The sequence below is a fragment of the Pempheris klunzingeri genome, chromosome 16 (assembly GCF_042242105.1).
Source record: "Pempheris klunzingeri isolate RE-2024b chromosome 16, fPemKlu1.hap1, whole genome shotgun sequence".
In the NCBI taxonomy this organism is placed as follows: Eukaryota; Metazoa; Chordata; class Actinopteri; order Acropomatiformes; family Pempheridae; genus Pempheris; species Pempheris klunzingeri.
This window is the reverse complement of record NC_092027.1, coordinates 18,474,312-18,500,645: the sequence shown is the minus strand read 5'-3', so window position 1 is coordinate 18,500,645 and position 26,334 is coordinate 18,474,312. Positions and strand designations below refer to the sequence as shown.

Below are 26,334 nucleotides of genomic sequence, written 5' to 3'. Positions count from 1 at the left end.
TGGCTTGCCATGCACCTGACCACTACGGATGGTGAGCCCACAGGGCCTTATTATTTTTAGAGTGGGTCCTCCATCAATTGGAAGGCTGGTGGTTCGATCCCCGGCTCCTCTAAGTCAGCATGTAAGGGTCCTCAGGCAAGACACTGAACCCCAACCTGAACCCCAGCTTGCTCCTGAAGCAGCTTCAGTGTGTGAAAGAACAGTCTGCTCCAGTTTAGATTGCTCCTGAATGACTGATGTGTGAATGAGGATGTGATGCTAAAGTGCTCTGAGTGGTCGAAGTGACTAGAAAGGCTCTATAGAAATACAGAGCATTTATTCTCAGATAATGAACAAGCATGTGAGCTTCATCCATTTTGCCGTAAAACTCCAACAAAATGTTCGATAACAATTGTGGGAAATACAAAACTAGGGAGTAAAATTGGCTAACGACGTAATTACTGTCTAACACGGGTTCGTCTCTTAGTCTTTAGTCTCTTAGACATCTTCAGGGACTGAAATTAACGTCGCGTGAGCTCTGCAGTGAACTTGTAGCAGATTTACGCCTCTGTCTTTTACACACATTACGGTTAGTGTTACCAGGGAGTGACGGCTTACAACCGCTGACACACAGTGCAGCTGCGGGTACAATGTGCACAGCAGGTGTCCGGTCTTTACACAGAGCGTTTGTTGTGTCACTTCACTGAAGTCAATATAATGGTGAAGAACTGCTGTCTTCGAGCTGCTAGCAGCTAGCTAACTGTTGGATTTGTGCTAACGAATCAGCCTGGTGCGTGAGGCGACATCCCCGCTAGCCAGCTAGCTAGTTAGCTAGCTAAGTACCAGGCTGAGGTCTGCTGTCGGGACTCTGTTTCCTCTGATTGGCGACACGTTCAGACTGTCCACTCCATCTGTCTGAGAGGCATTATGGAATTCCCTTTTGACATTAACCAATTATTCTCCGAGAGGGTCTCCATCTTGGACCAGACCCTTGAAGCAGGTCGTAAATCAGCAGGAAGGTAAGTTTGAAGACCAGGTTTTCCTCTTTGTTGTCAGTCAGCGTGTTACATTGTTCGTACCAGCATCCAGGACCTTCTAGCTCTCCTCTAAAGAGACAATTTAACCCCATTCTTCGTTCAGAAGTCTTTGAATTTAAGCGAACTTGCTTATGAGTCAGTGATCTGATGAATCCAACTAAAATGCTGTCCAGATCCTGTTTGGCTTCGTGTCTTTACATTGTTCTTTGTCGTTTGCCATTGTCTTGAAGGGCAATAATGAGAGAATGACTTCAGGGTGTCTGTCACACGTTCACCGTGGGACAGCTTTAGCAGGTCTTGGGCAGAAGGCAGGGAAATGCCCCTGTCAGCCGTGTGTTGTCAACAGGGCTAACGCCCATGGGTCATCTGGGGTCCTGCATGTAGCTGGAGCTGTACCGAGGGAAACAGGTGGAGCATCCACAGAGAAGACCTGCTCCTAGCTGCTCAGCCTGTGTGCATCCTTCAGCTCATCCTGTCTGATCATATGCTACTTGTTTGTGTTTGTCTTCGTAGGCCAGATCTTCAAGACCACATAGCCACAGTTATTGATGAACTTGGGAGAGCCTCTGCAAAGGTGAGTCTTTGTACATGTGGGAGTGATTTTATATGTCTTTATAAATAAGCATGTTTAAGTTACGGGTAGACAATTGTTATAGACAAATAAGAACCAGCTTTGGCTTTGCTAACAGTTTGTTCTCTGTGGTAGTGTCTTCACACATCAGTCCTGTCCTAACTGCCCATGCTTCATGCATCTGCCCAGGTTGTTGGGCAGATCGATCATTTCACCAGAATCTTCCTAAATCATTCCAGTATCAGTTTTGCACTGTGCTTTCTGACAGCTGCACACACAAACAGCAACCAAAATAATAACTGACAATAACACAAGACATGTAAATGAAGACAAATACTCTGCACTGTTTCTACCACCAGTCACATTTAAGCAAATTTGTGGCATTGATCAAATGTACTCCTGTGTTCAAAAGGTCAGATTTCCCTCTTGTGAGTTGTATCCCTTCTATTAAAGTATACATTCAGGTGGCACTTCGGATGGAGTATTTCAGATTTAGGAGTGTCTAGCTGTTGTTTTGATGTGTGAGATGAATCAACATTAAATCAGTATCAGATCAAACTCAGTATCAGCAGATGCTCAATATTAAAGGACTCGGAGTGGAGTCAGGGCCAAAAAAACTTGACAGGGACATCCCTAAAATGCATTATCTCAATCATCATCTCTCATTCTCAAAGAAAATCAAATCAGTTTGATAAACTATGAAACTTTTTTAAGTTGAGGAGAGTCCCGTCAGATTAGATCAGGTTTCAGGCTCAGTGCATTCTTCAGTATTGACCGATATACATCTGCAGGACTATCAAAAAGTGTTGCCTGCTGAAAGCTCAGTTCAAATGGAGGCACTGAGCACATTTTTACTGATTCATACTTTTGTTGTCTTGTTTACATGGTCTTTGATCACATATTTTAGATTTTTAGATTTCATTTAGATGTTCTTGTATGTCTGCTTATGTTCAGACAACATTTGAAAGTTTAAGCCTCTGTTGATAAGTGGAAAGATTAGTTTTGTTGAAGAAACATTATTATGTTATATTTTGACGACAAATTCTTAACTCAAGGTCCATTTACTGGCTTTTTGTGACGTTTTTAACTGCACCTTATATTCTTCATTAGTGGCTGGAAATTAACTTGTGTATCAACAGATAACAACTGAACGAACTGCTATTCCAAGCTCATGGCTAACATTTGATACATTTGATGCTGATATTTTACAAAGTTAGCTATTCTCAAAAGCATCGAACACTGAAGTATCATATCAGCACTGGTATTGAAAAATGTGAACCTACACACAGCCCTTTGTGATAGAACTGTTTCGACACGTTTAACAGTGTTCATGTTGGCTGTCCGCAGGCCCAACAGCTCACAGCACCTATAACAAGTGCTGCCAAGCTGCAGTCCCAGAGGCATCAGCTCTACCTGCTCAAGATCGGAGAGAGCAATGGGTACATATCACATCCTTCCCTCAGCTTTCACTCATTGTGCACACAGTTTCCACTGTTTGTCTCTGGACTGTCATAGAGTCATACTGTGGTCACAATGCATTTACTGTAGTGTTGAGACATATGAGACACTGTTTAATGCTCATGGCAGCAAATCACCCAAATGGGAAACTAGGTTGAGAGCCTTACTCATTAACTCATACCCCCCCCTTGCAACCAAACTCCTCCCCTCTTTTCCCCTACACACAGAGGACGTGGTATGATCGTGGGGTTTCTCAAGGTTGGCAATAAGAAGTTATTTCTGCTTGTGAGTAGCCTATTTTCTTAAATTCTGTCTTTCTTTCAAATTTCTGTCTTTCTAGGCAATTCCACATGCTTCACTGATTTTTATCTCTTTTTGAAATTCCTGTATCAGCTCTACAGGTAAGCTTGTTGTATTTCCTCTACAGGACCGACAGGGTGTGCACATAGAGGCAGAGCCGCTGTGTGTTTTGGATTTCTACATAGCGGAGAACTTGCAGCGACATGGCCATGGGCTGGAGCTGTTTGACTTCATGTTGCAGGTGAAGCATTGCTCTCCCTGGGGCAAATAACAAGAAACCAGGGTGTTCTAACAGTCGCCTTTCTAGACTCTTCAGTTTAAAACATGAGCAGTCTTAATTGATTGCTTGCCAAGAGAAATCTTGTAATTACAGTCAGAAGACCATATAAACCTTTTGCCTGATTGGGTTGCAGAAGGCGGCTGGTTGTAGGTATTTTCCCCGCTGTAAATATGCATGTCAAGTGATGAATGTTTAAGATCCTCAATTAGAACCTGATCAATACTGAATTTTGAGGCCAATATCCAGTTTGAAAAATATGTAGAGAAACACTATATAGACCAGACCAATGTATCTGTGCAGAACAGTACCATAGGATGATATAATAGTTTTTTCCATCATTGTGGACGGCTCAAAGAACTAAAATCTTAAAGGGTTAGGGTTACCTTTAAGATTGAACTGGTTCATATAACATGTTGATGTGTGGTACACATCAACATAAATCATTAAGGGTCTAATGATGTTCCATGAAGGAAATCTGGAAGTAACCAATCACCTCTGCAGTCAGCCTTCTGTTTCCACTCTTGCACACACCTTTTAGTTAAAAACAATGTTTTCAGTAGTCATCAGCAGCTACGTGTGGAATGTTTAGTAAGACACAGAACATGCACATGTGTCCTGGTACACACACACGTTTGATAATGTTTGTGCATTCTGACCAACAACTAAATGATAACGTGGTCGGTTCACAACAATACAGTTATTGACAGATTAACTACAGAACCACTTTTCAAACGACAAGTGACTGAACCACAGCTCACTGTCCATGCTGCCACACTGAAAAACACCAGGCCAGATGTGTTCATCAACAGCAGTAACACACTGTCCCATATTTATTCTTGTCTATCAATGACGCTGCCATTGAAACACTGGCTGTAACTGTGCTTCACATGTATTTAGCATGTTTAGATGCGAGTGATTAACTTGAGATCTGTGCATGGTGCAGGCAGGATATCGAACAGACGCTTTCAAGAAAATCAACGCTTTAAGGAATTCACTGCTCTGGTTACATTTTGGATCCAAATATCACTTACTGTCCCAAATCCTAACCACGATTGTTATTAGATTCATTCCAAACCACCCAGAGACCTTAAGTGAGTAGATTAAAGGCCTCAGTATGCTTTAAATGATGTGCTGGTTGGATCTTCGAACAACATTCTCTCTGACTGTGGAATCTGAAAATGTTTGTAACTTTCCAAAAACACATTTGCCAGCTGTGTGGAGGTGTAATATATTTTCATTCAACCTGAGTCACATGTTGATCTATGCCATGAAAGTTCCCCAGCTGGCAGCCATCTACATTGTTGATGAAGACAATGAACAAGACTTCAGGAGAAGGAAAAGCTGAAATAATGTCATGGTAGTGATCTGCTACCTGCAGTATGGATGATGCTCACACTTCATTGCTATGTGCTGTTTATCAGTGACTCCATGTTTTCCTTTTCTCCACTGTAGCACAAGAATTCCGAGCCAGCTCTGATGGCTTATGACAGGCCCTCGCCCAAATTCCTGTCCTTCCTGGCAAGGCATTACTGCCTGACACAAAGCGTTCCTCAGGTACAGTCTGTGCTTTACTATCACACCGTGAATGTGAGAGGTTAACTGCATACTGTACTCAAACAAACCTGTTTGTCTTCCACTTCTACAGATTCAGATCTCTCAAAATGAGCTTTAGTGTGACTGATCGCTCCACTTCTTCTGGCTATATTTAGACACTGCCTCCTTCCTCTTTTTTTTCTGTTTCATTATTCAGTGTGATGCATAAATACTAGTTTGGGAGTAGATCTGTCACCATGAGTGTATTTGCATAAGATAAGATGTTCAACAAACCCTATAATGACAATCAGTTAAAGGCAGGGTATGCAGTTTTTGATATTTGTTGAGGTTCTCAGCCCAACACTAATCAGTAAATCAAATGGTTCGACATTTAAAGTAACTGGTGACTGTGGCTGTGACAGGCCTGTACTAAGCTCATCCAGTCATTTCATTCGGGCTGAATGTCTGCATACCCTCTGCTTGTGCACTCATTGCATATGAACTTCATATTGCACTATGACTCTTCCACAAAGCTAGGCACACTTACTGCTAAAGCTAGTGAGCTAGTCGCACAAGAATGGAAGTGAAGGTTTGAGCCACAGTGAGGCAGCACAAGACACAGCCAGCAGCCTCTAGCAGTAACTTTAGTCAGGCAGTGCATGTTCATGTGTTTTTTGATGAGTAGCTTTGGATGAAGTTATTGGTTGGGTGGGATATTTTTGTTTGGATACTTTGAAAATCTAGCTACTCTTGCTCATTTCTCTAATGTTACAGACCCTGTTACAGTAAGTTCATTTACAAATGGTAGATGGTCTGTATTTGTACAGCTCCTTTCTAGTTATTTCAACTACTCAAAGCGCTTTACATGACATCCTCATTCACCCATTCACACATCAATCATGCAGGAGGAATTTGATATGGAGGAGACTGTTCTTTCATACTCATTCACACACTGAAGCTGCTTCAGGAGCAAGTTGGGGTTCAGTGTCTTACCCAAGGACACTTCAACATGTTGACCCATAGGAGCTGGGGATCGAACCCTCGACCTTCTGATTGAGGGATGACCCACTCTACCACTGAGCCTCAGCCGCCCCTTTACACACATGAACTGGGTGAAACTGTGACTAAAATAACAGGCAATTATTTCTTTTACAGCTCAGGTGCACATATGTGGGCCATGTCTGCTTTTAAAGCCAGTAAACTTCTGACTCTTCTATCAGAATCCTCTTAAGTCACTGTGGATACTACAGGCCTATAATTGCCACTAGTAACCCTGTATGTTCTGACAGAAGTAAAAAGCACTGAGATCATAGAACCAGGCAGACCAACTAGAAAGCCAAAAACAGCTTAGACTTAGAGTTTCCAGTTAACTGCAGGCGGTTGAAGCATCAACAGGCAATTTTTTTCCATGAACGTCCACCCCTCTCCTCCGTACTTGGTCAACACTTGTTGCTCATCATACTAGAATTTCTGTGAAACCAGGAAATCTATGAATACAAGGAAACAATACATCAGGGGGAATTTCTTCAGAAAAGATTTCTGTGGGCTGTGATGACATTCTATGATGATGACCTATTTGTATCATGAATCACAATGATATCATCAAGCACAATATCAACACAAGCATAAGAACATAACACACGGCAGAATTAGCAATCCAAGGTGTTAAAGGCTAGGTTCTCAGTTTTCAAGCCTGTTTAAAATGTTTAATGAAACAGGCTTTTCATACTGGCCATCAGGAGGGTCCTTCCTAATGCCCTTCCAATGCATGTGTCATTCCTGACAGGGTTACCATAATGAGTTGCAGTGGAGGGATGGTTCCACAAAGAGGGAATACTCTTTGTAGACAGACTTGGGGGGGAAAAAAGCGAACCTATGCTTTAAATTTATTGTTGGTGAGATTCAGGGTTCTTGGCATCTTTGAATTTGGCTGAACATGTAGGGTCACAGCAGACTCCAACTGACAGTAACACAGAGGGTATCACAGCGTCAGTTCATTGGCAGCAGCCTTTTCATCATGAGCTATTCTTGTCTTTGTTTTTCTTCTCTCCAGGTCAATAACTTTGTGGTGTTTGAGGGCTTCTTCCTCAACAGATCAGGTATTTTCAATACTTACATTGCATTGAAAGGGCTTCTGTAATTGTTTTTCTTCTCTGTGGTAATGTGAGATATGAGGTGTGAGGTGTGAGGAAGAGGCCAGCTTCAAACATGACCTCTTCTCAGCTGAACCTGTGCTTGGTGGCATATCACCCCTAAATCTGCTTCCCTTCGTCCTGGGGCCAGATCAACCAAAGTCTCCTGTGAATACATTTAGTTCAGTTACATGACATATTTTGCATGCTACAGCTTTAAATTGAAATTCATCTTTTGTGTTGCACATGTTTATGTGGAAGAAAAAGCCTCTCTCTCATTAGAGATGTAAGAGTGAAGAGTGGGCACTCAAACCACGAGTGCTGATCTGCTTTTATTCCAGTTCCAAAATCTTTTGTTTTGCCAAACTCTCAGGCTCGGCTTCCACTCCTCTGACGGATCAGGGGATGTACGGCTTTTTGTAAGAACCTTTCTATCTCTTTCCTTCTCTCCTAAATCTCCAGCATCTTGTCCCCTTTCCTTTGTCCCCCTTCCTTTGTCCTATAACTAGGTCCACATTATATGTCTGATGTTCTTGGCCTCACTTTTTTTTTCTTAATGTCACAGCCAGTTTCAGTTCCTCTTTCCCATCCCTGATATTATTATCCATCATGCCATGTATTGGACCTACCGTCACGGGTGTCCGATGATAACGGCCAGGACACACTGCTTACCTGAGCAGAGCCTGTGCATCACAGAACCTGTTGCTCATATTAACTGGTTAGAGCAGTCACACAAGTTGCAGCTCATCTAGATTCTGTCTCTTGTTTTTTCCATGACACACGCAGTTCTCAGCAACAATAGCTACTGAAAATGATCTGTGATTGTCATGTTGACATCGTAGCAGCAACACTGCACACCTTTCGCTCCAGTTTTTATGCCTGTACCTGTTAAATATGTCACAGACAAAAATCTAGAAAAAATGTTTAGCTCAGCAACTACTGTATCTGTTTCAAATGAAAGGCCCTCTAGCTATTCTGTGGACAGAAAATGCCTCAGGCTTTTATTTGATGGCTATTACCAAAGGCAAACACAGTGTAGACAGTTAGCTTGCAGGTGGACAGGTAGCCATCATGCACAGGTGCTGGTGGGCAGTGTGAGCCAGGCATTTTAGTCTCTATGGAGAGCCACAACCTGTAGACCACCTCAAACCCCCACAGACCTCCTGAGTGACAGAAGAATACCCTCCTGTTTACTGACCCTGCAATGTCTCTAAATGCTACTTTCTTTAAAGCCAATTAAAGATGCTTTGTACAACACTGTGCCATCAATAATCCACATTAATGTACTCACTGTAAATACTTGGTAACAGGTAGAAGATAGGTAGCAGCTATACCAGCCTCTACACTGCATATTGTAATGTGTGCCAAGAGCTTGGGTTGCTTTATAGCACAAAACCATTTGAGGTGTCATTCCTCCAAGCAGAAAGTACAGAAGGCTCTATCTGCAGCTTGCAGCCTACAAAACAAGTTCAATGGTACAACACCTGCCCTGCAGGGACAGGCACACCCCCACATTTACAGTCTTATAAGTGCTCGAATAGACACTGAAGCAGAAAAGCAGAACATAGGACAGGAATTGAAATTGAAATTTGGTAAACTCAAAAAAGTAAGAAAGTCTTGTAATGACCACCAGTAATGGTCTAGGGTTGACCCTGTAAAGGGTTAACACATACAGTTTAGACTTCCTTCGTTAATAAGTATGTATTTTTACATCAATAAAAATAAATTACTCATGATTACGTGCTTGTAAATTGTGGATTGTTTTTAGTGAGATTTTTGTGTGTTAGTCTTCTTATTGGCCCTTTTGTGCCAACTCATGTTAACAGGGTGTGTGTTTCACCTGCTGATGATCTCTGATTGTACTGCTTGGTACTCTTGGACATGTTTTGTAGCGATTGCAAGTCAAATGGACCACCAAAGCTTTTAGAAATGCAGTGGGAGATGGTGGAAAAACCAACATGGTCTTCTTCAGCAAAGATGAGAATGGGGGGGTAGGGTGAAGAGGAGCGAGTGGATGTCTGATACAATGTTGTAAAAGTTACAGTGATGCTGTTAAACAGCATCTTTAGGCCAAAAATCCACAATTTGAATATTTAATTCCAATCAGCTGCTCAAGCAAGTGGGAAGAGGAAAAGCTATTTGACGATGCTGAATAAAAAACTGCAGTTTGTTTAGTCTGTGAGAGGTAATGTCATGTCAGACGTGATGACAGACTAGTCTTAGTTTCACGTTGTTGAAGAAATGTAGTTGTTTTCAAGCGTCAATGTTCTCTGAGCTGCTGTAGATAGATGGCAGGCGTAGATAGACAGTAGCCTGTATAGGGCAGTGTGGGGGGCTGTCTTGCAAGGTGTGGGGGGGTGTCCCGTCCTGTTCTATTTTTTGCCCTGCTCTGACTGTGTTCTCCTTCACAGCGGCCCAGTTGAGAAAGGTTCCCCTAAAAAAGCCAGACGGAGAGATCAAGCCCTACTCTTTAATGGAGAGAGAAGGTAAACTGTTGGCCCTGCCACACCATGTAGACGCTGATGATGAAGATGATGATGATGATTGTTGTAGAAGTTTGCATGTAAATAAAGTGACTATATAGAATTCTGTTCCTGTCCAGTGGTACACCAGGAACAGAGGGCTCTTCCCTGGCCATTTGCTCCTCCTCACTCCCCCCGGCAGTTGGTATCCTCCCCGTGCTCCCACTCCCTCAGCGTGGGATCCTCCCCGAGCAGGGTACCCCCTCGAGCCGCCTCAGCTTCTGCCCCTGGGGGCAACAGGGATCAGAGCCCTCAGTCCCCTCTAATCGATCGCTGCAGGGCAAGACGCAGCAGGTAAGAAACAACACCCACCCAGCTCCTCTCATTTACTGGAGTTAAGATAAATGTGTCTTTGAACATCGATGGGCGTCTGCTGCGGTCTGTCAGTGCCAGTCAAGTGGAAATGCAGTCTGTACAGTGTGTTTGCTAGAGCTTAATGCAGTTGTATGTCAATGTATAAGCTAACATACACCACTCACAAAAAGTTAGGGATATTCGACTTTCAGGTGAAATATATGGAAAATGTAAAAAGTGAATGCTACAGTGATATTATATCATGAAAGTAGGGCATTTAAGTAGAAGCATGCAATGGTCATTTTATTCATCTTAAACTATTTATTGAAAGAAAATCTAACAACAGTGGTAGGTATACCACAACAAAACATTTTCAGTGTCTCAATAAATTGGGATGTGGCCAAAGGACGTCCACTCCTCTCCTTTCTGTGACTCTTCCAGTCTCTGTATCACTGTTCCAACCTCCTGATGACACTCTGTGACCCTCTAAGCTCAGTGAACACCTCCGTCTGAGGACTTCCTGTTTGAAGCCTCCAGTGTTGAGGTGCTGCTGATCAACTGTTAGGTGTCGTCTTGGTCTCATGATGTCAGAATGTGAACAGCACGATGAGGAGGACTGTTTAAATACCAATTCTAACTGAAGCAGGAAATGTATTGGTGGATTCATGGATCAAACCTGTTTCTGAATGTTGCTGTTAAGCTTGTTAGAGAACAGCAACTTGTGCAAAAAGTACTGAAACACTGAACAGTTGGACATGTGCATTCAAAGGTTTAGAGAAGGTCACATTAAGTTCACCTGGAAAGGTTAGAATGCATTTTAGGTTCATCCTGAAATTTCACCTGAAAGCCGAATATCCCTAACTTTTTGTGAGTAGTGTATGCTAATAAGCAGTGAACAGAAAGTGCAGCTGCGTCTGACGAGAACATCATTTGTGTTACAGTTTTTTATCCCTAATCAAAGTATTGGACAGATTGAAAATATGGCCTGGGGATGGTGCACGATAGAAACTCACCAAAGTTATTGGTAAATGTGGAGATATTTCACTGGAACTGAAAACTTTGACCTGGCAGTGGCCCTGAATGGACAGTTAGGGGATCACTAAACCAACTAAAGTTGGATTTATCTTGTGGGGAACATGAATGTCAGATTTCATGACATCAAACCACTTTTCTAGGTATTTCAGTAAGGTCAAAAAGGTGGAACAACATTGGCGCTAGCTTGGCTAAAAGCATGTGGGTAATGGGCATTAGTTGATTGAGGTAGAAGCAAAATTACCAGTCATTTTGTGGATGAATAATTTAGTTTGTGGTGCTCACAGCATTGAAAAGTTTGATTAAAAAATCCTAAACAGCATGTCTGTCCAGAAACTGTCCCTGTCATTCTGGATAGAAAGGAGACTTCTTGTCACTAGTTGTTAGGGTTAGGGCTTTTGATTCTGATCTTGTCACCTTGTTTTCTTTGCTGTCTTTCCCGTCACATCAGTGGAGAAGTTAACATTTGCTGCAGACTCCGTAAGAACCCTGAAGTCTGAAGTCCTTACTCAGGTTAACAAGTGACGAAACAGCAGGCTTTTCCTGTTCCAGACCAGAGAGCAATCCAGCAGAACTCGACACAAATGACAGATGAGCAGATAAATGGCCTAATAATCTTGTGCCTTGCCAATAATAACAATATATTTTCTTCTCCAACTTGGAATGTAAAAATCCTTTGAGTAGTCGAAATGACTAGAAAGGCGCTATACAAATACAGACCATTGACGACTGGCTGAGCTGTGTGTAAGGAAGCGTTGTGCATAGAAATCTACATGACAGCTTCCAGTGGCTGGTGTCAGTGCCCGGGTTAGCTCAGCTTGGCAGAGGGATGTTGCATTCCTGTCACTAGTCACGTCTTGTGTTCAGCTCCAAGAGGCCGCCCTCACTCTCTCCTACTTCTTTGTTCTGCTCGACAGCTTTCTAACAAACACTGTATCTTTCTCTTCCCCCCTCTCCCCTTCACTTTTTTGTTCATCCATTCCAATACATTTCTATTTTATCTTTTGATTAATTTTGTGTCCTCTCTTCATTGTCATCACCAACTGATGATACTTCAATAGTTCCCTTAATAGATCTCAACTGGGCTTCCATTGACCAGCCTCTGACTGGCACCACTAGCTGCTTCCCTTTAAAGGAATGGCTGTTGTGTTGTAGCCTGTTTCTGTAACATGGACATGGGGAGTCTGAACGACTATGTGACTCCATCAAAGAGAGAATGACAGGCTCCCTCAGGCCTTTTTAAAACGTAGTAGATATCTGCCCAGCAGAGGGAACATGATGGCTCTGTCGTATCTGCTTGCCTTTTTGTAGAACCCATTAAACTATCTGCCACAAAACAACACATGAGATGTCTTTTGTCATCCAACTGTCTCACACATGAATTAGTCCAACCAGACTGCTTGGAGTAGAGGATGCAGCCTTGTTGCATACCAAAGTCCTATTTCCATTCTGTGACTTTTTATTTTTCATGCGTTTGATTTTATTGGCACATCATGTATGCATTTTTATCCTCATTTTTGTTTGTTTAGTTTTTATTCCGTTTTGTAATTATGACTTTTTTCCTTTTTTGTCCTTATTTCTTACTGTTGTCTTTGGTCTGTACTTCCATCCCATGTGCTCCTTTTCTCCCTCTTTTTTTATCCTGCCCTCTACCTTTTTGGGCTTTCTTCTTATCCTCCTTGCCGGCTGGTACCATTTCTCTGGTAGCCAACAGGGTCTAGTGGCCAGATGCAGCCTGTACAGTCGGCACATGGACAGCAGAGCTGTTGGACTGCTGGACAGACACTTGCCAGGTAAGGTTTAATAAGGATAGTGATGGCAGTCACAAAGCTTGCCAGACTCCTAGACATATCAGTCAGATTAGAAAGGATCCATGATTACTGTTGTGCTCAATATGGCAGGGTCTAACGCTGTCCGTGCTCCATGTCCATGCCCAGGTTAAAAAGAAACACCTTGTAATTGTAATTATTTGAGGGGAAGAGCTTGTGTGAAGAAACCAAAGAGTCCTGCTCACCTGATGGATGTCTGAGTGCCAAACGTTGTTAATAGTGTACAGATGTGCAGGACTCTTTGGTTTCTCCAGTCAAGCTTTTCCAATATTAAGACTTTATGGTGCACAAGAACTGTCATAATTATTAGTAGTTGGGATTTATTTGGGTGACAAATAATCTCAACTTAAGTACCACTTACTTACAGTGGCTTGCAAAAGTATTCAGCCCCCTTGAACATTTTGTCATGTTACGACCACAAACATAAATAAATTTTATTGGAATTTTATGTGAAAGACCAACACAAAGTGGCACACAATTGTGTGGTAGAAAGAAAATTATACATGATTTAAATATTTTTTTACAAATAAAAAACTGAAAAGTGCGGTGTGCAAAAGTATTCAGCCCCCTTTTCTCTGAGTGCAACCAATTGCCTTCAGAAGTTGCCTGATGATTGCTGAATGATCGAATGTTGACCTAATAACTAAATAGAGTCCACCTGTGTGTAATCTAATCTCAGTACAAATACAGCTGTTCTGTGACGGCCTCAGAGGTTTGTTAAGAGAATATTGGGGAGCAAACAGCATCATGATGTCCAAGGAACACACCAGACAGGTCAGGGATAAAGTTGTGGAGAAGTTTAAAGCAGGGTTAGGCTATAAAAAGCTTTCCCAAGCTTTGAACATCTCACGGAGCACTGTTCAATCCATCATCTGGAAATGGAAATTGTATGGCACAACTGCAAACCTACCAAGACACGGCCGTCCACCTAAACTTACAGGCTGAACAAGGAGAGCACTGATCAGAGATGCAGCCAAGAGGCCCATGGTGACTCTGGACGAACTGCAGAGATCCACAGCTCAGGTGGGGGAATCTGTCCACAGGACAACTATTAGTCGTGCACTGCACGAATCTGGCCTTTATGGAAGAGTGGCAAGAAGAAAGCCATTGTTAAAAGAAAACCATAAGAAGTCCCGTTTGCAGTTTGCCAGAAGCCATGTGGGAGACACAGCAAACGTGGAAGTAGGCGCTCTGGTCAGATGAGACCAAAATTGAACTTTTTGGCCTAAATGCAAAACGCTATGTGTGGCGGAAAACTAACACTGCACATCACTCTGAACACACCATCCCCACTGTCAAACATGGTGGTGGCAGCATCATGCTCTGGGGGTGCTTCTCCTCAGCAGGGACAGGGAAGATGGTCAGAGTTGATGGGAAGATGGATGGAGCCAAATACAGGGCAATCTTGGAAGAAAACCTGTTGGAGTCTGCAAAAGACTTGAAACTGGGGCGGAGGTTCACCTTCCAGCAGGACAACAACCCTAAACATAAAGCCAGGGGTACAATGGAATGGTTTAAAAGAAAACCTATTCATGTGTTAGAATGGCCCAGTCAAAGTCCAGACCTAAATCCAATCGAGAATCTGTGGCAAGATCTGAAAACTGCCGTTCACAAACGCTCTCCATCTAATCTGACTGAGCTTGAGCTGTTTTGCAAAGAAGAATGGGCAAAAATTTCAGTCTCTCGATGTGCAAAGCTGGTAGAGACATACCCCAAAAGACTTGCAGCTGTAATTGCAGCAAAAGGCGGTTCCACAAAGTATTGACTCAGGGGGGCTGAATACTTTTGCACACCGTACTTTTCAGTTTTTTATTTGTAAAAAAAATTTGAAATCATGGATCATTTTCTTTCTACTTCACAATTGTGTGCCACTTTGTGTTGGTCTTTCACATAAAATTCCAATAAAATATATATATGTTTGTGGTCGTAATATGACAAAATGTGGAAAAGTTCAAGGGGGCTGAATACCTTTGCAAGCCACTGTAGCTTTGTTGGAGCTTTCAACCGCAGCTCAGTGCCCTCATCAAGTGTGGTCACTTGTGGAACATCAGTCTCATAATAAGTGGTCGTGTGTGACCCCTCAGCCACTTTGTTCACTGATGAACAAGAGAGTGAGATGTGGTTGACAATGTAAGTGAGTGGAATAATGCTGGTCAGGAAGGAGCTTCCTGCTCTGACTTGGAGTAATATCACTGGGCAGCACTGATGCACTGACTGTCCCAACCAACCACATATAGATCTTTTTTTAATGTCATCATGCATTTATTCTTATTATAGTCATTGTGTAACTTAAGCTGCCAGCCTGAATTGATTAAAGGAGTAGTTCACTCTCTAATGAAACCGCAGTCATTATCCACTCTGTAGTGAGGATGTTTAGCCTAGAGCCTGACAAGGAATAAATCTGTCTTCCCCTACTGATTTATTTCTTCCTGTCCCTTCCTGAGATTTCACCCCCACTGATTTATAGTATTTATAATACTGACTTTTATAGAGCTTCTGCTCGTCAGTATTTATCTGGCTCTATTCTATATTTAAAACTGAGATGATATAAGAGATCATCAGAATCATGAGCTAGTTAGATAATATATTATATATATTTAATATATTAAGCACATAAGTCCTGTTGAACACCTGTACACTCCCAGATGCAGTTAAATAGACCCAGAGGTACCACAACTGCATCCTACAGGATTCCCAGTCCCTGACTATATTTTTCTTGCTGATGTCTGCCCTCAGACCAAGCACATAAGAAAATGGGGCGGCTATTCCAGTGACAGCACAGTCATTAAGCTGTTTCATGTTTTTGCTTGTGCAATTTAAAGGACTCCTTCATTTTAGGGTGAACTGCTGATTTAATGGGCTGTCTTGATCTCATATAGCTTAATAATGACCGTGGTTTCAGGTGAACAAGTTTTGTTTTCACAGGGAAGGTCAAACATAAAGACATTAAAACCAGCTGCAGTACAGCCACTCAGCTCTGCTCTCATCCCTCATGTGTTAGTACCTTGTGCCTCCTCAGGTCTGAGACCAGTGGGGGAACAGTCATACGCACTGGGATACACAGACACACACAGGTTGGCCAGTATTCACACACCACAAAGCAGGTATTTACACTACTGCACCAGACACATGGAGGTCAGTAAGCATGAAAGAGGAAAATGAGGAGGTTTAATGGCTCGCCCTGTGTGCAGACATTTGTGGCAAAATGCACCACAAAGGAGACCAGAGGAAAGACACCACTGCTCATTTGGTCAAAGGCTCAAAGCAGGAATCCAAGCTGTTTTTTTGAAAACCAAATTGTAGGGTGTAAAGGCTCGCAGGCCCACACCATCCACAACTAACAAGGATCTCAACATCTCTCAATCTCAAAATATTTGCTCCTCCCTCTCAGAGATGAAAACACCATCATTCCAACAGAAAAATATAACGCAACTTTCCATGTCGGTGTTCACCACCTCTTTATATCACACAAGTTGTGAAAGTGAGCTGTTTGGTCTGGCCTCTCCTCTCTATACCACTCTGGTTATTTGTATTTCTCCAAAGACCATCCGTTGAATATTATCAAACTGTTAACTACATTTCAAGAACATGTTGACACTATTTGTTCTGACAAATTGATGGCTAAATGTGATTTTTAGTATTTTAGGATTGGAACTAAACTGTTGTACAGTTGCCTAAGTTGAACCAAACCATAACCTTAAAGGTGGCAGATCAGACAGACTAAACTATATTCATGTGGTTTAATGGGTCCTTTTGGATACATCTGACAAATAACTGCTTTTGTCGTTTAGGCAGAAGGGCGAGTTGACTTTCTGCAGTGGTGTCAGTCACACATGTCTGCACATTCGGTTACTATGTAGGACATTTCTATCTCAGTTTTTAGCCCAGGTGTTGGCCCACACACTGACCCTGTACTGTAACACCTCTTCACCCAGGTCCCAGCCTCTCTTACTTCAACCTCTGCCTGCATCCAAGAAGGATGACATCTGCAGCCAGACCTCCTTAGACCACACAGAGACGCAGCTGGGTACAGATGCTGAAGAGAACAGGGTGTGGGATGGTCCACAGCGTTCAGCAGGAGGCATGTTGGTCAACCAGAGACATCTGTCGGAGAAGGAAGGCGACAGAAGCAGACAGTGCTGGTCATGGACTGTAGGAGAGAACTGCTACACCGCCCAGTGGGTGAAGCAGAAGCAGGAGTACAGGAGCACCAGGCCCTGGTAGTAATGAATATGGACAGTGTTTAAATGTTGCTGCAGCAAATGAATGTGGTATTGAACTCTAGAACTACTTAATGCTTTCAGACTTTGGTGCAGTGATTTTTCAATAAAGTGCTAAGAGCTGTAACTTTCAGTGTTCTGGAAAAAGGCATTCAGTCTTTCAGGTTTTAAAGGGGATTGTAATGACTCATCTTGGTTGGTAAACTGTACACCACTTCATCCCAACTCGTCAAACAAACTGGTGATAGGAGCCAAATAAGGAGTCGTTTCGCTTCAAGAGTCATCAGACGCCAGCAGCAATATTAAAGAAGGCAGTCTGCTCATGTTCAGGTTTGTTCAGGACTCTTCTATCCTACAGGATATGTTCACATGTTGTGATGTTCAGAAACACGTTCTTTTTCACATATTGTGCAGACCACTCTTTTCTTTTCTTTTTCTTCGTCTTCCTTCCCTTCCCTTTAAGGTCCCCCTCCCAAAAAAGCCCAGTCTGCTCTAAGTGGTCAGCTCCCACAAGCTGGAGCAGCACAACCCACCAACTACTGCATTAGCTCTGCTGTCTGCTGCTCCAAGAGAGCGCCATGTTGAGCAACAGCTCTCACCGAGTCTCATCACCCCTGCTTAGTGAGTGATGGAACTACTGTCTACTTTCTTCCCAAAAAAGTAGTGCCAGTGAAAGCTGTTGTACACGTTTTCCACAACCATAGCGCGTGTAGCTGAAACTATCTCCATGGCAACACACCACTGGGTTAAGTGAGAAAATATTTATCTTAGTATGCAGAGTAAACTGACGGGGAAGCACAGGGCCGTGGGCTGCAACCAAACCCCTGCTGCCGTGGCAAGACCCAAGCCCCGATGGTAAGTGAGCCAGCAAGTTTAGCCAGTATACTCTGAGACCTGCTCCCACTGCATACTGAATTTCTGCCTTGTTTTGGCAGCTTCACCGTGAAATATGATGAGTGAAATCTTCAGAAAGCAGACTGTCAAAACACATACAAACAAGTAGGAGGAAGGTTTTAGCTCAAGCCCCGATGATGTCATGTGAAAGCCGAACATCACATGACATCATCAGGACCTGTACGGCGCTCACTGCAATGTTTTAGAGTGCATTCTGTCTAATAAACTACTAAAGCAACTGAGTAGTCCTGAGGATTCAGTGTTTGTTCACAGTCCAGGGTCTTGTGTTATTCTACAACAGTTTTGCACAACAAATACACGTAGTCCCAGCGTGCTGCACATGAGAGTGGAGGACAAGCTGAGGAGTCACAGCCTGAGGACAGAAGCTGCTCTGTATTCTGCTGCTGAGGGGACATCTCAGAAACATCCACCTGTTCACCTGCTCCGCCTCAGCTCCACTGATGTAGACGTATGGAGGGCCTTCATGTCTTTCACCTTAAAACTAGTGAGCAGCTCCTTGGCTTCGCTGATGTTGAGCAGCAGCCTGTTCTCTGAGCGCCACTCTAGTTTCCTCTGATGTGAATTCTCATTGTTGTTTGTAATCAGGCCACTGATGGTGGAGTCGTCCACAAACACAGCAGATTTCTCTCCCTGTGGGGGGGCTGCAGGTGTCAATGTGCAGTGAACAGGTGATGAAAAGGTAGTAAGACTGCCTTGGGTTCAAATTTTGAATTAACTTCCACACAGACTCGATCCCTTTGGTAACATCTTCTATGATAATGAGTTGGTGTCATTACCTGGCCTGGGAGCCCCGGGAGGAGCTGGAGGAAGAATCTCAGGACAAGGGTGTTGGGGTTACTTTGCTTGGCCAGCTACAACCGTACCAAGAGGCAGGAAGTGGATCAGTGAATGAAACAGATTCAACTAAACAATATGACATTAAAACACTTTTAATGAGACAAAACACTGATTCAAAGATATGTGATGTGATGTGAGTGCAGCATCAGTCTTTGTTCTGGTCGTCCTCCGTATCCCAGCAGCCTGTGCGTGAGCAGGGGTCATCCACCCTGAGTGCAGCTCAGAATCTACTGATGCTGATCTTCATCTCTGAGAGACTACAGAAGAATCACCAGGCACATCCAAAACATTCAAAACCAAGATTTTATTTCTTTCTATTTCAAATTCTCAAACCTGACCAACACTTAGGTTATTCGCTGCCTCGTTAAAAAGTCCCCCCTCGTTATATGAGGGTGTTTCACCAACATTCAAGGAAAGTCATTATAAACAACCTAGTTCAGTGACGAAGTGTTCTCTGAGGTTTGTCTGTTTGAACAGTGAGTGCTGGAGGCAGAATCAGTTAGCTCAGGTTTCCCTGCTTCGCTGAAAAGGTCAAAGTACTATGTGAGTTACTTAAATGGCAAAGTGCTCATTCTCGCTGAGCTTGTTTTTCCTCTCCGTCAGCAGAGGGAACTCACGCTGATCTTACTGGACTGAGGGAGCATTAGCTGCCTACAGGGAGGATGTTTAATGATTACAACAAGAGCTGCATAGTTTCACGGGTCATGTACAAGTGAGGGGAAGAAAACTGCATCGAAATGTCTCCACACTGTCGAGCTGCAGCTCAAAGCCAGCAAGAAGTCAGAAAGGTTTAACATGTTGTTTTAAATGACCTTTTCTTTTTCAAAAGAAGTAAAAGACAGATATCAGTCGTGTGTGTGTTCAGTCCAGAGCAGCACTGGAAGCAGACATGAGATACTGATATTAATCTGAACATCTGGTGTATTACTATTAATGGAAAACGACATACACAAGGTGTCTGATGGGAGCTTTACACAGACGTCCCACACTGCAGCTCCGTCCTTTAGCTTTACGGTCAACAGTGTTTAGGAAGTCCTGGATACCACTGAGCTCCTGCTCCCCCTCCTGAGTCCCGGCGCGTCCTCAACATGTGGCTCCTAGTCGGCATCTCGGAGTAAAGAGAGGTAGAGGTCGGACTGGAGGAAGCGAGGATAACAGTCTGTGTCCAGGAGGGAGTAGATGCGTTTCTGTGCGTGGGACAGGGAGGTGTGGGAGGGGGCCTGCAGCAGCTGGATGGTCAGATCCCTGGTCTTGCTGTCCAGGTTCACCTACAACAGGACAACGCAGCCATCACTCCACACTCATTTAAAGGTCCATTCCACTGTGTTACAAACAGTTGTTTTCAACCTGTGTCTGACGCCTGTGCTTCTGTGACCTTTGGACTTCCTCTAATACCAAACTTGGTGCTTACACTGTTATTAGTACTGGCAGGGATCATGGCAGCAGTGGGAGAGGTTTTCCTCAACCACTTCTGTGTATCCTACAAAACATTTCCCATTTCCTCGCAATACTTTGCTTTTTACTGTAGTAGCAGAGATGCAGTACAGCACTGCCTCTGCTCACACAGCTGTATTATGAGGGGGTGTTCGCAGGGTGGCAGCTCAGTGTGTATCACAAGTGAAAGTGAACTGAGGGGAAACTTCCTGCTCCCTGAAAAAGGTTGCATTAGCCTTTAGTGCATGCAGCTACACTGAATAGAAAAGCAGGTGTGTACCTCCCGGGGGGCGCCTGGTTGGATGTAGGTGGCACAGATGTCCTTGGCCCTCCTCTGCAGGCTGAAGTTGTTGGATGAGTGTCTGTACTGTTCACAGGCCAGATAGAACTGGAGATTCTCCTCACTGAACTCAGAGCGCAGGAATGCTCCAAACACAGACACACCAGCTAGGAGGAGGAGGAGGAGGAGGAGGAAGATAAGTGAGGCTCATCTTATCATGCAACGTCACATTATGCATGTTATCAGAGGAAGAGAACCACACACACAGCCCTGACACAACAGCCCCCCAGGCCTAACAAGCACACGACAAACACACAGCTCCCTGGGCTCACTGGGAAACCCCGGCACACGCCCGTGGGCTCTGCGGGGCTCTGAGCCTCGGCTGCACGTCACCACAGCACACGTACAACATGCTACAGTTCACACATGCTCATTAGCACAGCACCGATAAGGAGGACAGGTCAGGGTGCTGTGTGAGCAAGCAGAAGCACAGCAGGGAGCCCCCTCCAACCCAGCTTCAAATAAGATGAAATCAATCATTTGACTGTCAGGATTCGACACAGCAGGTCTTCATGTCACCAAAGTCCAGTTAGCTGATACTGACTGATGCTGGACTTCAGCTGGACTTACAACCTCTGACACTCTCCTTGAAAACTGTGAAAAAACTTGAGAGAGAAGCTGTCGGTGCCTTTCTGCAAGATGACATAAGCTTTGTGAGTGGGAGGCAGTGGGTTTGGCACTAAGAGTCTGTCTGTCTGTAGTATCTTGACACATCAGTGTATTGGAGCAGACATCCACTGCTCCCAGAGGAGAAATCCTGCTGACTGCTTTTATCTCAAAAGCAACTGAACTCAGGCGTCGAGCTTTCTTTCAGGGTGAATTCTCACTTTGACCACACAACCATCAGATAGGTGGAGCCTGGACAGATGGGGTTTAGGGTGGATCTCTTGTGGGAAATGGCATTTGAATTAGCTTGTTAGCACACAGCAGGCACGATGACTGTGCCTTTAAAGAGAACTCCACTGATTTAGAGTTGAACTTCCATAAAGCAGCAGAGGGTGACGTGTCCTGATGTTGAAGCTCTAGAGGAGAGTTCCCCATAATGCAGCTGGTAGACCTTTCCTGCCTGATGAACAGCTGTGTTGTTCACAGGTGTATCTGATAAGGAAGTGGAAACCCAGCTGGACTGAAGCACATTAATTATTAGTCAAAGAGCAGAGAGCCAATCTGACTGCAGGACAGTCAAACCCCAGTAGAGACACAGATAGATAGATAGATAGATAGATAGATAGATAGATAGATAGATAGCACTATTGCATATCCAGGGGGGCATCCAGAGATGGGGGGGGGGGGCTGCCTTGGACTGAGGTGCTCCCTCTGTCCTGCCAGGCTGTGGTGAACCACCACAGACAACACACAACACTTCACCCTCATATTCAGTGATAAATGGAGACCACTAAGGGCTCTTGGGTGGAGAAGCTACACTATGTAATGGAGACACTGTTTACCTGTGCACCACTCCTAGGAGGCACGTCTCAGCAAGTTGCTTTTTGTGCTGTGGTGAAAAGAATGGAAAGTTACCTGTGGCTGGGTGGTAGATATGAAGATACCCGGGCACACTCAGGAATGAGGAGCGGTAGTGTCATCTACATCTTTTGTAGTAAATGGGCTAATCTCTCTCTAAAGCAGGGACGTGAGTGGAAACGTGGCATTCTGAATATCCTGCCGTGTAGTCAGAGGGTGAGACCAACCAGACTAAATCTACCTGTGCCGACGTGCAGGATCACGAGTCACGCAGCGGTGCACCTCTAATCCTGGTTACTGTCTGACTGGTCAACAGAGAGACTTTTAGCCACCCTTTGTTACAGCAGTGGTTTATAACCGTCTCTTTACGATCTGCTCTATTCATAGAAGCAGCAGGATCGGGGGGGGGGGGGAGTGACGCTCTTTCAGCTTTACTGCCCTGCACACAGTAACCAATGACGTTGGCTCAGCTGTCAGCATCACTGCAGCAACACGTGAGCTCAAATAAAAACAGGGCCAACTCCAGACACGTCTGACTTTTGGTTGCACAATCTTTTCTCCAAGAAGCGCTCGGTCACTTAGATGTGAGGGTGAGGAGTTTAGGGGAGAAGTGTGAGAGGTAAAAGTTCCAGATCCTCGCTGGCCTGTCCTGAGGGGTATTGTGTAGACCCTTAGAGCCTTATACAAACATGATGAATGCACTTTCTACCTCTCTGTTCAAACTCTACTGATACGGTGGATCATTTCAGATGGACAATTTCATTTGCATCCGGTACAGGATGCAAATTGTCTGTGGTAAAAAAGCCCCACAGAGAAATGTCACACTGTGCATCAGACAGCAGAACACAGACGGCCCAAATCACATCGCTAGATTCAGCATCAGTGTTTTAGAGAGAGGAACAAACCTCCAGAACACTAAGCCTTCTCTTTCATTGGTTTTGTACGTTTAAGCCTTTTCAGTCTTTACTTTGCCTTTGTGTTTCAAATGCTCTACATGAATGAACTGGGCATGCTCATGTGCTCACTGGTGGGCTGTGATCCAACCAATCACTGCCCCCCAGTCCATCAGTGGACGGTCCCTTTAACATCACGGAATGTGAAACTGAAACAGCGTGCCAGGCTAAAGCTGCCAGCCATACATGACATTACATAACAGACATACACACATTTCAATGGAAATCCACAGTGTCAGTGAATCTCCACAGAAGCTGCTTCATCTGAAATGATTATTTGATGCATAAATTGCACAGCAGAGCAAAAGCAGATCTCCTGACAGCGCTAACATCTGAGAGAAAGTAGTCATGAGGGGAGCCACTGGTGAACATTCATCACCTTGCTGTCTGGTTGGCAGCTGACTACGTCACCACGTCAGCGAGCCTCCAGCACTTTGCCAGGGTGCACACATGGGTTTCGCTGTGCGACATTTTTGATCTGATCTGGAAGGGGCCCGATGAAGTCTGAACCAGACACCAGCACAGCACGCCGCGCTGGCTACACTGTGTGCTGCCCATGTGACTTGTGGCTGTGTAAGTTTCATCTTCCATCTGCTGGCTTTACTCCATCACCACAAGCGTCTAGACCCCTGTTCCACCCACCTCCTGTCTTCATGGGACCACTGAGGATGCATTAGATTGATCAGGTGTGATGGCCAAAGTCCCTCTCTATTATTAACAAGAGTAAAAACAGCTCTACGCTCTAAATCCTTGTCTGCTATTCAAATGCCCAAAGCAGAGTTCATGGAAATGTGGTCAGTAACAACAGTCAGTAAACGTCCACTCTGACCCAGCAGGACTCACTTTGGCTGGCCAGCAGGGCGTTCAGGGACTCGGACCATTTTTCCAGCTCTTCTCTACTGATCTGGCGCTTCTTACTGTGGCCCACTTGACTCCACTGGCGCATGAAGAGCAGGCGAGACCTCCTCTCTGTAGCGCTGTGGCCCCGGGTCACATAGGGACAGGGAGAGGCAGCAGACGTCAGGCAAAAGAGATCATCACATCTGCAAGCATTCTCAGGATGTGGCATCACACCAAAACTCCTGACTCGTCTTCAGGACGGATTTCATTTTACAACATTCTACATCTGAGATAATATCTACCGATCAGCACTTAACAACAGAAGAGAAAAAGATTTCTTACGTGTCTTTCTGTTCTGTGTTGAACAGGTTGGAGTTTGAGGAATGAGGGCTCTGAAAGAGAAACAGTTAGCTGGAGATCTTTTCTCTGTCTGACTCTTTGAAATCCCCAAAAGCAGCTCCCACACTTAATCTGTCCCGCTTTCCTTGTGACATAGGACAGGATTAAACCTCTAAATCAAGCCTCAGCGGTTACAGCTGAGAGCCTGTAAACATGTAGGATAAGAAGAAGCAGTCTTGGATACGTTAAATATTTACAAATCTACTAAGTTCAGGAATTTCCAAGAACCTGTTTATGTGCTCCCACCTGTCCAAACAGACTCTTGAGGTGCAGTTTAGCAGCAGACAGCTTGGGCCGACTGTGGTGCCTGTGCGGGGATTTGGTGGGGAAGGCGTTGGAGGATGACGACGGGAACATGGCGTGCAGGTCGTGTATCTCCGGGCTCTCCGGGGCCAGCTGACCGTCGCTGTAGGCCCTGCAGCCTTCACTGATGACACACACTCCGAGGTGGCTGTTGACCAGATTCCCCAGCTTGCTCAGGTTTTCTACACTGATGCTGTGCTCCTTGGCCAGCTCCTTCTTCCCCCCCTCTCCAGAACATGCTCTGGGCTCCTGGATGGTGGGAGTCAAGCTGGCTGACCCCCCGTCCACATCTTTCTCCACGTGAGGCGTGTAGGTGCCAGACCCCCGGTTCTTCTCATACTCTGGGTTCTTCAGTGCCACCCTCCTCCACGGGAGGAAGTCAAGATCCAGGAGGGATCCCTCCGAGCTGAATCTACGCATGGTCGCTGTGTGACTGACAGAGAAGAGTAGGAAAGGAAGCGCTGCAGAGAAGTGAGAAAGACCAGTAGGACAGGGTCAGAGGTGAGGGAGGGGGTTGAGAAAAGATGAGTGGAACACCGCCTGTGAGATACAGCAGACGATCCAGGGTGGAAATAAAACAATTCACTTCTCCTCATTACTGTCCTGTCCTGTACTTACTCTGCAAAGAACAGCTTAGAAACACACACACACACACACACACACACACACACACACACACACACACACTGTTTTCCTTACTATATGATACTTTTGTTAGTTAGAATCTTTCCTAACTCTACATTCGGTCTCCCACAGCCGCTGAGTGAGAGAAGAGGCGCAGTCAGTGGACTGGCCGATGAAGAGGCATCATGAGGAAGTAGTCCTGATCCAGACTACACCTCTGTGGGACACCGTCCCTCCTGTCATGACAGGCAGCCCCCACAGAGCTTCGCTCACCGGTGGAAAAAACAACACTTGGCTGATATTCGGACTCAGGACAGCTGAGCGCTGTGCGGTGGTTAATCACCGCTGGGGAGGCCCGTGTTTACCTGCTCGTTACGAAGCTGTCTTCATGGCAGATCGTCCGGCCCCTCCAGATATCCTGAGCAACCAGAGAAGTGACGCCCCGGGGTCCAGGAACAACCTCTGCAGGTCCTCCAAGGAAGCGGCGCTCCGGCGGCGCCGCGGTCACACGATTCGTTGTGGGCTCAGACCCCCCCTCCCCCCACGGCACTCACATCTGCCCAATGACTAGAGTGAGTCAGGACAAGTTCCGTGAAGTTTCCCCCTGAACAGCGCAGGCAGGCCTCCTCCCCATGGCTGCTGCCACACCTTCTCCTCTGTCTCCACCTGTGCGTCAGACACAACCACACACACACACACACACAGTCAGACACACACACACACACACACACACACGCACACACACACACACACATACACACATAGTCACACACACACACACACGCACACACACACACACACACACACACACACACGCACACATAGTCACACACACACACAGACACACACACACAGTCAGACACACACACACACACACACACACACACACACACATAGTCACACACACACACACACACACACACACACACACACCTCAATCTGTGTGTGTGTGTGTGTGCAGCGACATCCAGAGTGTGTTTGAACAGAGAAGTCTGAAGAACAGACTAGAAGACAAAGTACAGTCACAGACACTCATTA

At 44.8% G+C, this 26,334-nt stretch overlaps 2 protein-coding genes across 6 annotated transcripts; one reads left to right on the top strand and one right to left on the bottom strand.

Annotated features, from left to right (window-relative positions):
* Positions 1-729: 729 nt before the first annotated feature.
* Positions 730-17,514, top strand: atat1 (alpha tubulin acetyltransferase 1). 5 transcript variants are annotated; one of them, XR_011585525.1, is made up of 13 exons: positions 731-998; positions 1,530-1,590; positions 2,935-3,026; positions 3,273-3,330; positions 3,473-3,586; positions 5,078-5,179; positions 7,212-7,257; positions 9,702-9,776; positions 9,893-10,106; positions 12,846-12,931; positions 15,987-16,071; positions 16,903-17,298; positions 17,336-17,514. XR_011585525.1 is itself a non-coding variant. In XM_070846662.1 (12 exons), exons 1-12 carry the CDS (start codon positions 907-909, stop codon positions 17,189-17,191), a joined length of 1,284 nt encoding a protein of 427 aa, XP_070702763.1. In that variant the 5' UTR covers positions 730-906; the 3' UTR covers positions 17,192-17,514. The 5 variants fall into 5 exon arrangements, 4 of the variants coding, with proteins under 4 accessions (XP_070702763.1, XP_070702765.1, XP_070702766.1 ...); XM_070846662.1 differs by having other exon boundaries at positions 730-998; positions 15,987-16,041; positions 16,903-17,514; XM_070846661.1 differs by having other exon boundaries at positions 16,903-17,514.
* Positions 17,515-19,224: 1,710 nt separating this feature from the next.
* On the bottom strand, positions 19,225-25,828 carry LOC139215408 (regulator of G-protein signaling 1). The gene is made up of 6 exons (XM_070846367.1): positions 25,662-25,828; positions 24,616-25,133; positions 24,313-24,362; positions 23,974-24,107; positions 20,654-20,820; positions 19,225-20,207 (listed from the first exon to the last, which is right to left on the bottom strand). The coding sequence occupies exons 2-6, from the start codon at positions 25,090-25,092 to the stop codon at positions 20,037-20,039; spliced, it is 999 nt and encodes a 332-aa protein (XP_070702468.1). The 5' UTR covers positions 25,093-25,133; positions 25,662-25,828; the 3' UTR covers positions 19,225-20,036.
* Between the last annotated feature and the right edge of the window lie 506 nt (positions 25,829-26,334).

Excerpts from the sequence above, each read along its gene's own strand:
- LOC139215408 (XM_070846367.1), bottom strand. The coding sequence starts at position 25,092 with ATGCGTAGATTCAGCTCGGAGGGATCCCTCCTGGATCTTGACTTCCTC. Across the intron at positions 24,363-24,615 it reads TCAAGAGTCTGTTTGGACAG|AGCCCTCATTCCTCAAACTC; the intron begins GTGGGAGCACAT and ends TTTCTCTTTCAG. Across the intron at positions 24,108-24,312 it reads AACACAGAACAGAAAGACAC|CGCTACAGAGAGGAGGTCTC; the intron begins GTAAGAAATCTT and ends CCGGGGCCACAG.
- atat1 (XM_070846661.1), top strand. The coding sequence starts at position 907 with ATGGAATTCCCTTTTGACATTAACCAATTATTCTCCGAGAGGGTCTCC. Across the intron at positions 999-1,529 it reads GGTCGTAAATCAGCAGGAAG|GCCAGATCTTCAAGACCACA; the intron begins GTAAGTTTGAAG and ends TTGTCTTCGTAG. Across the intron at positions 3,027-3,272 it reads AAGATCGGAGAGAGCAATGG|AGGACGTGGTATGATCGTGG; the intron begins GTACATATCACA and ends CCCTACACACAG.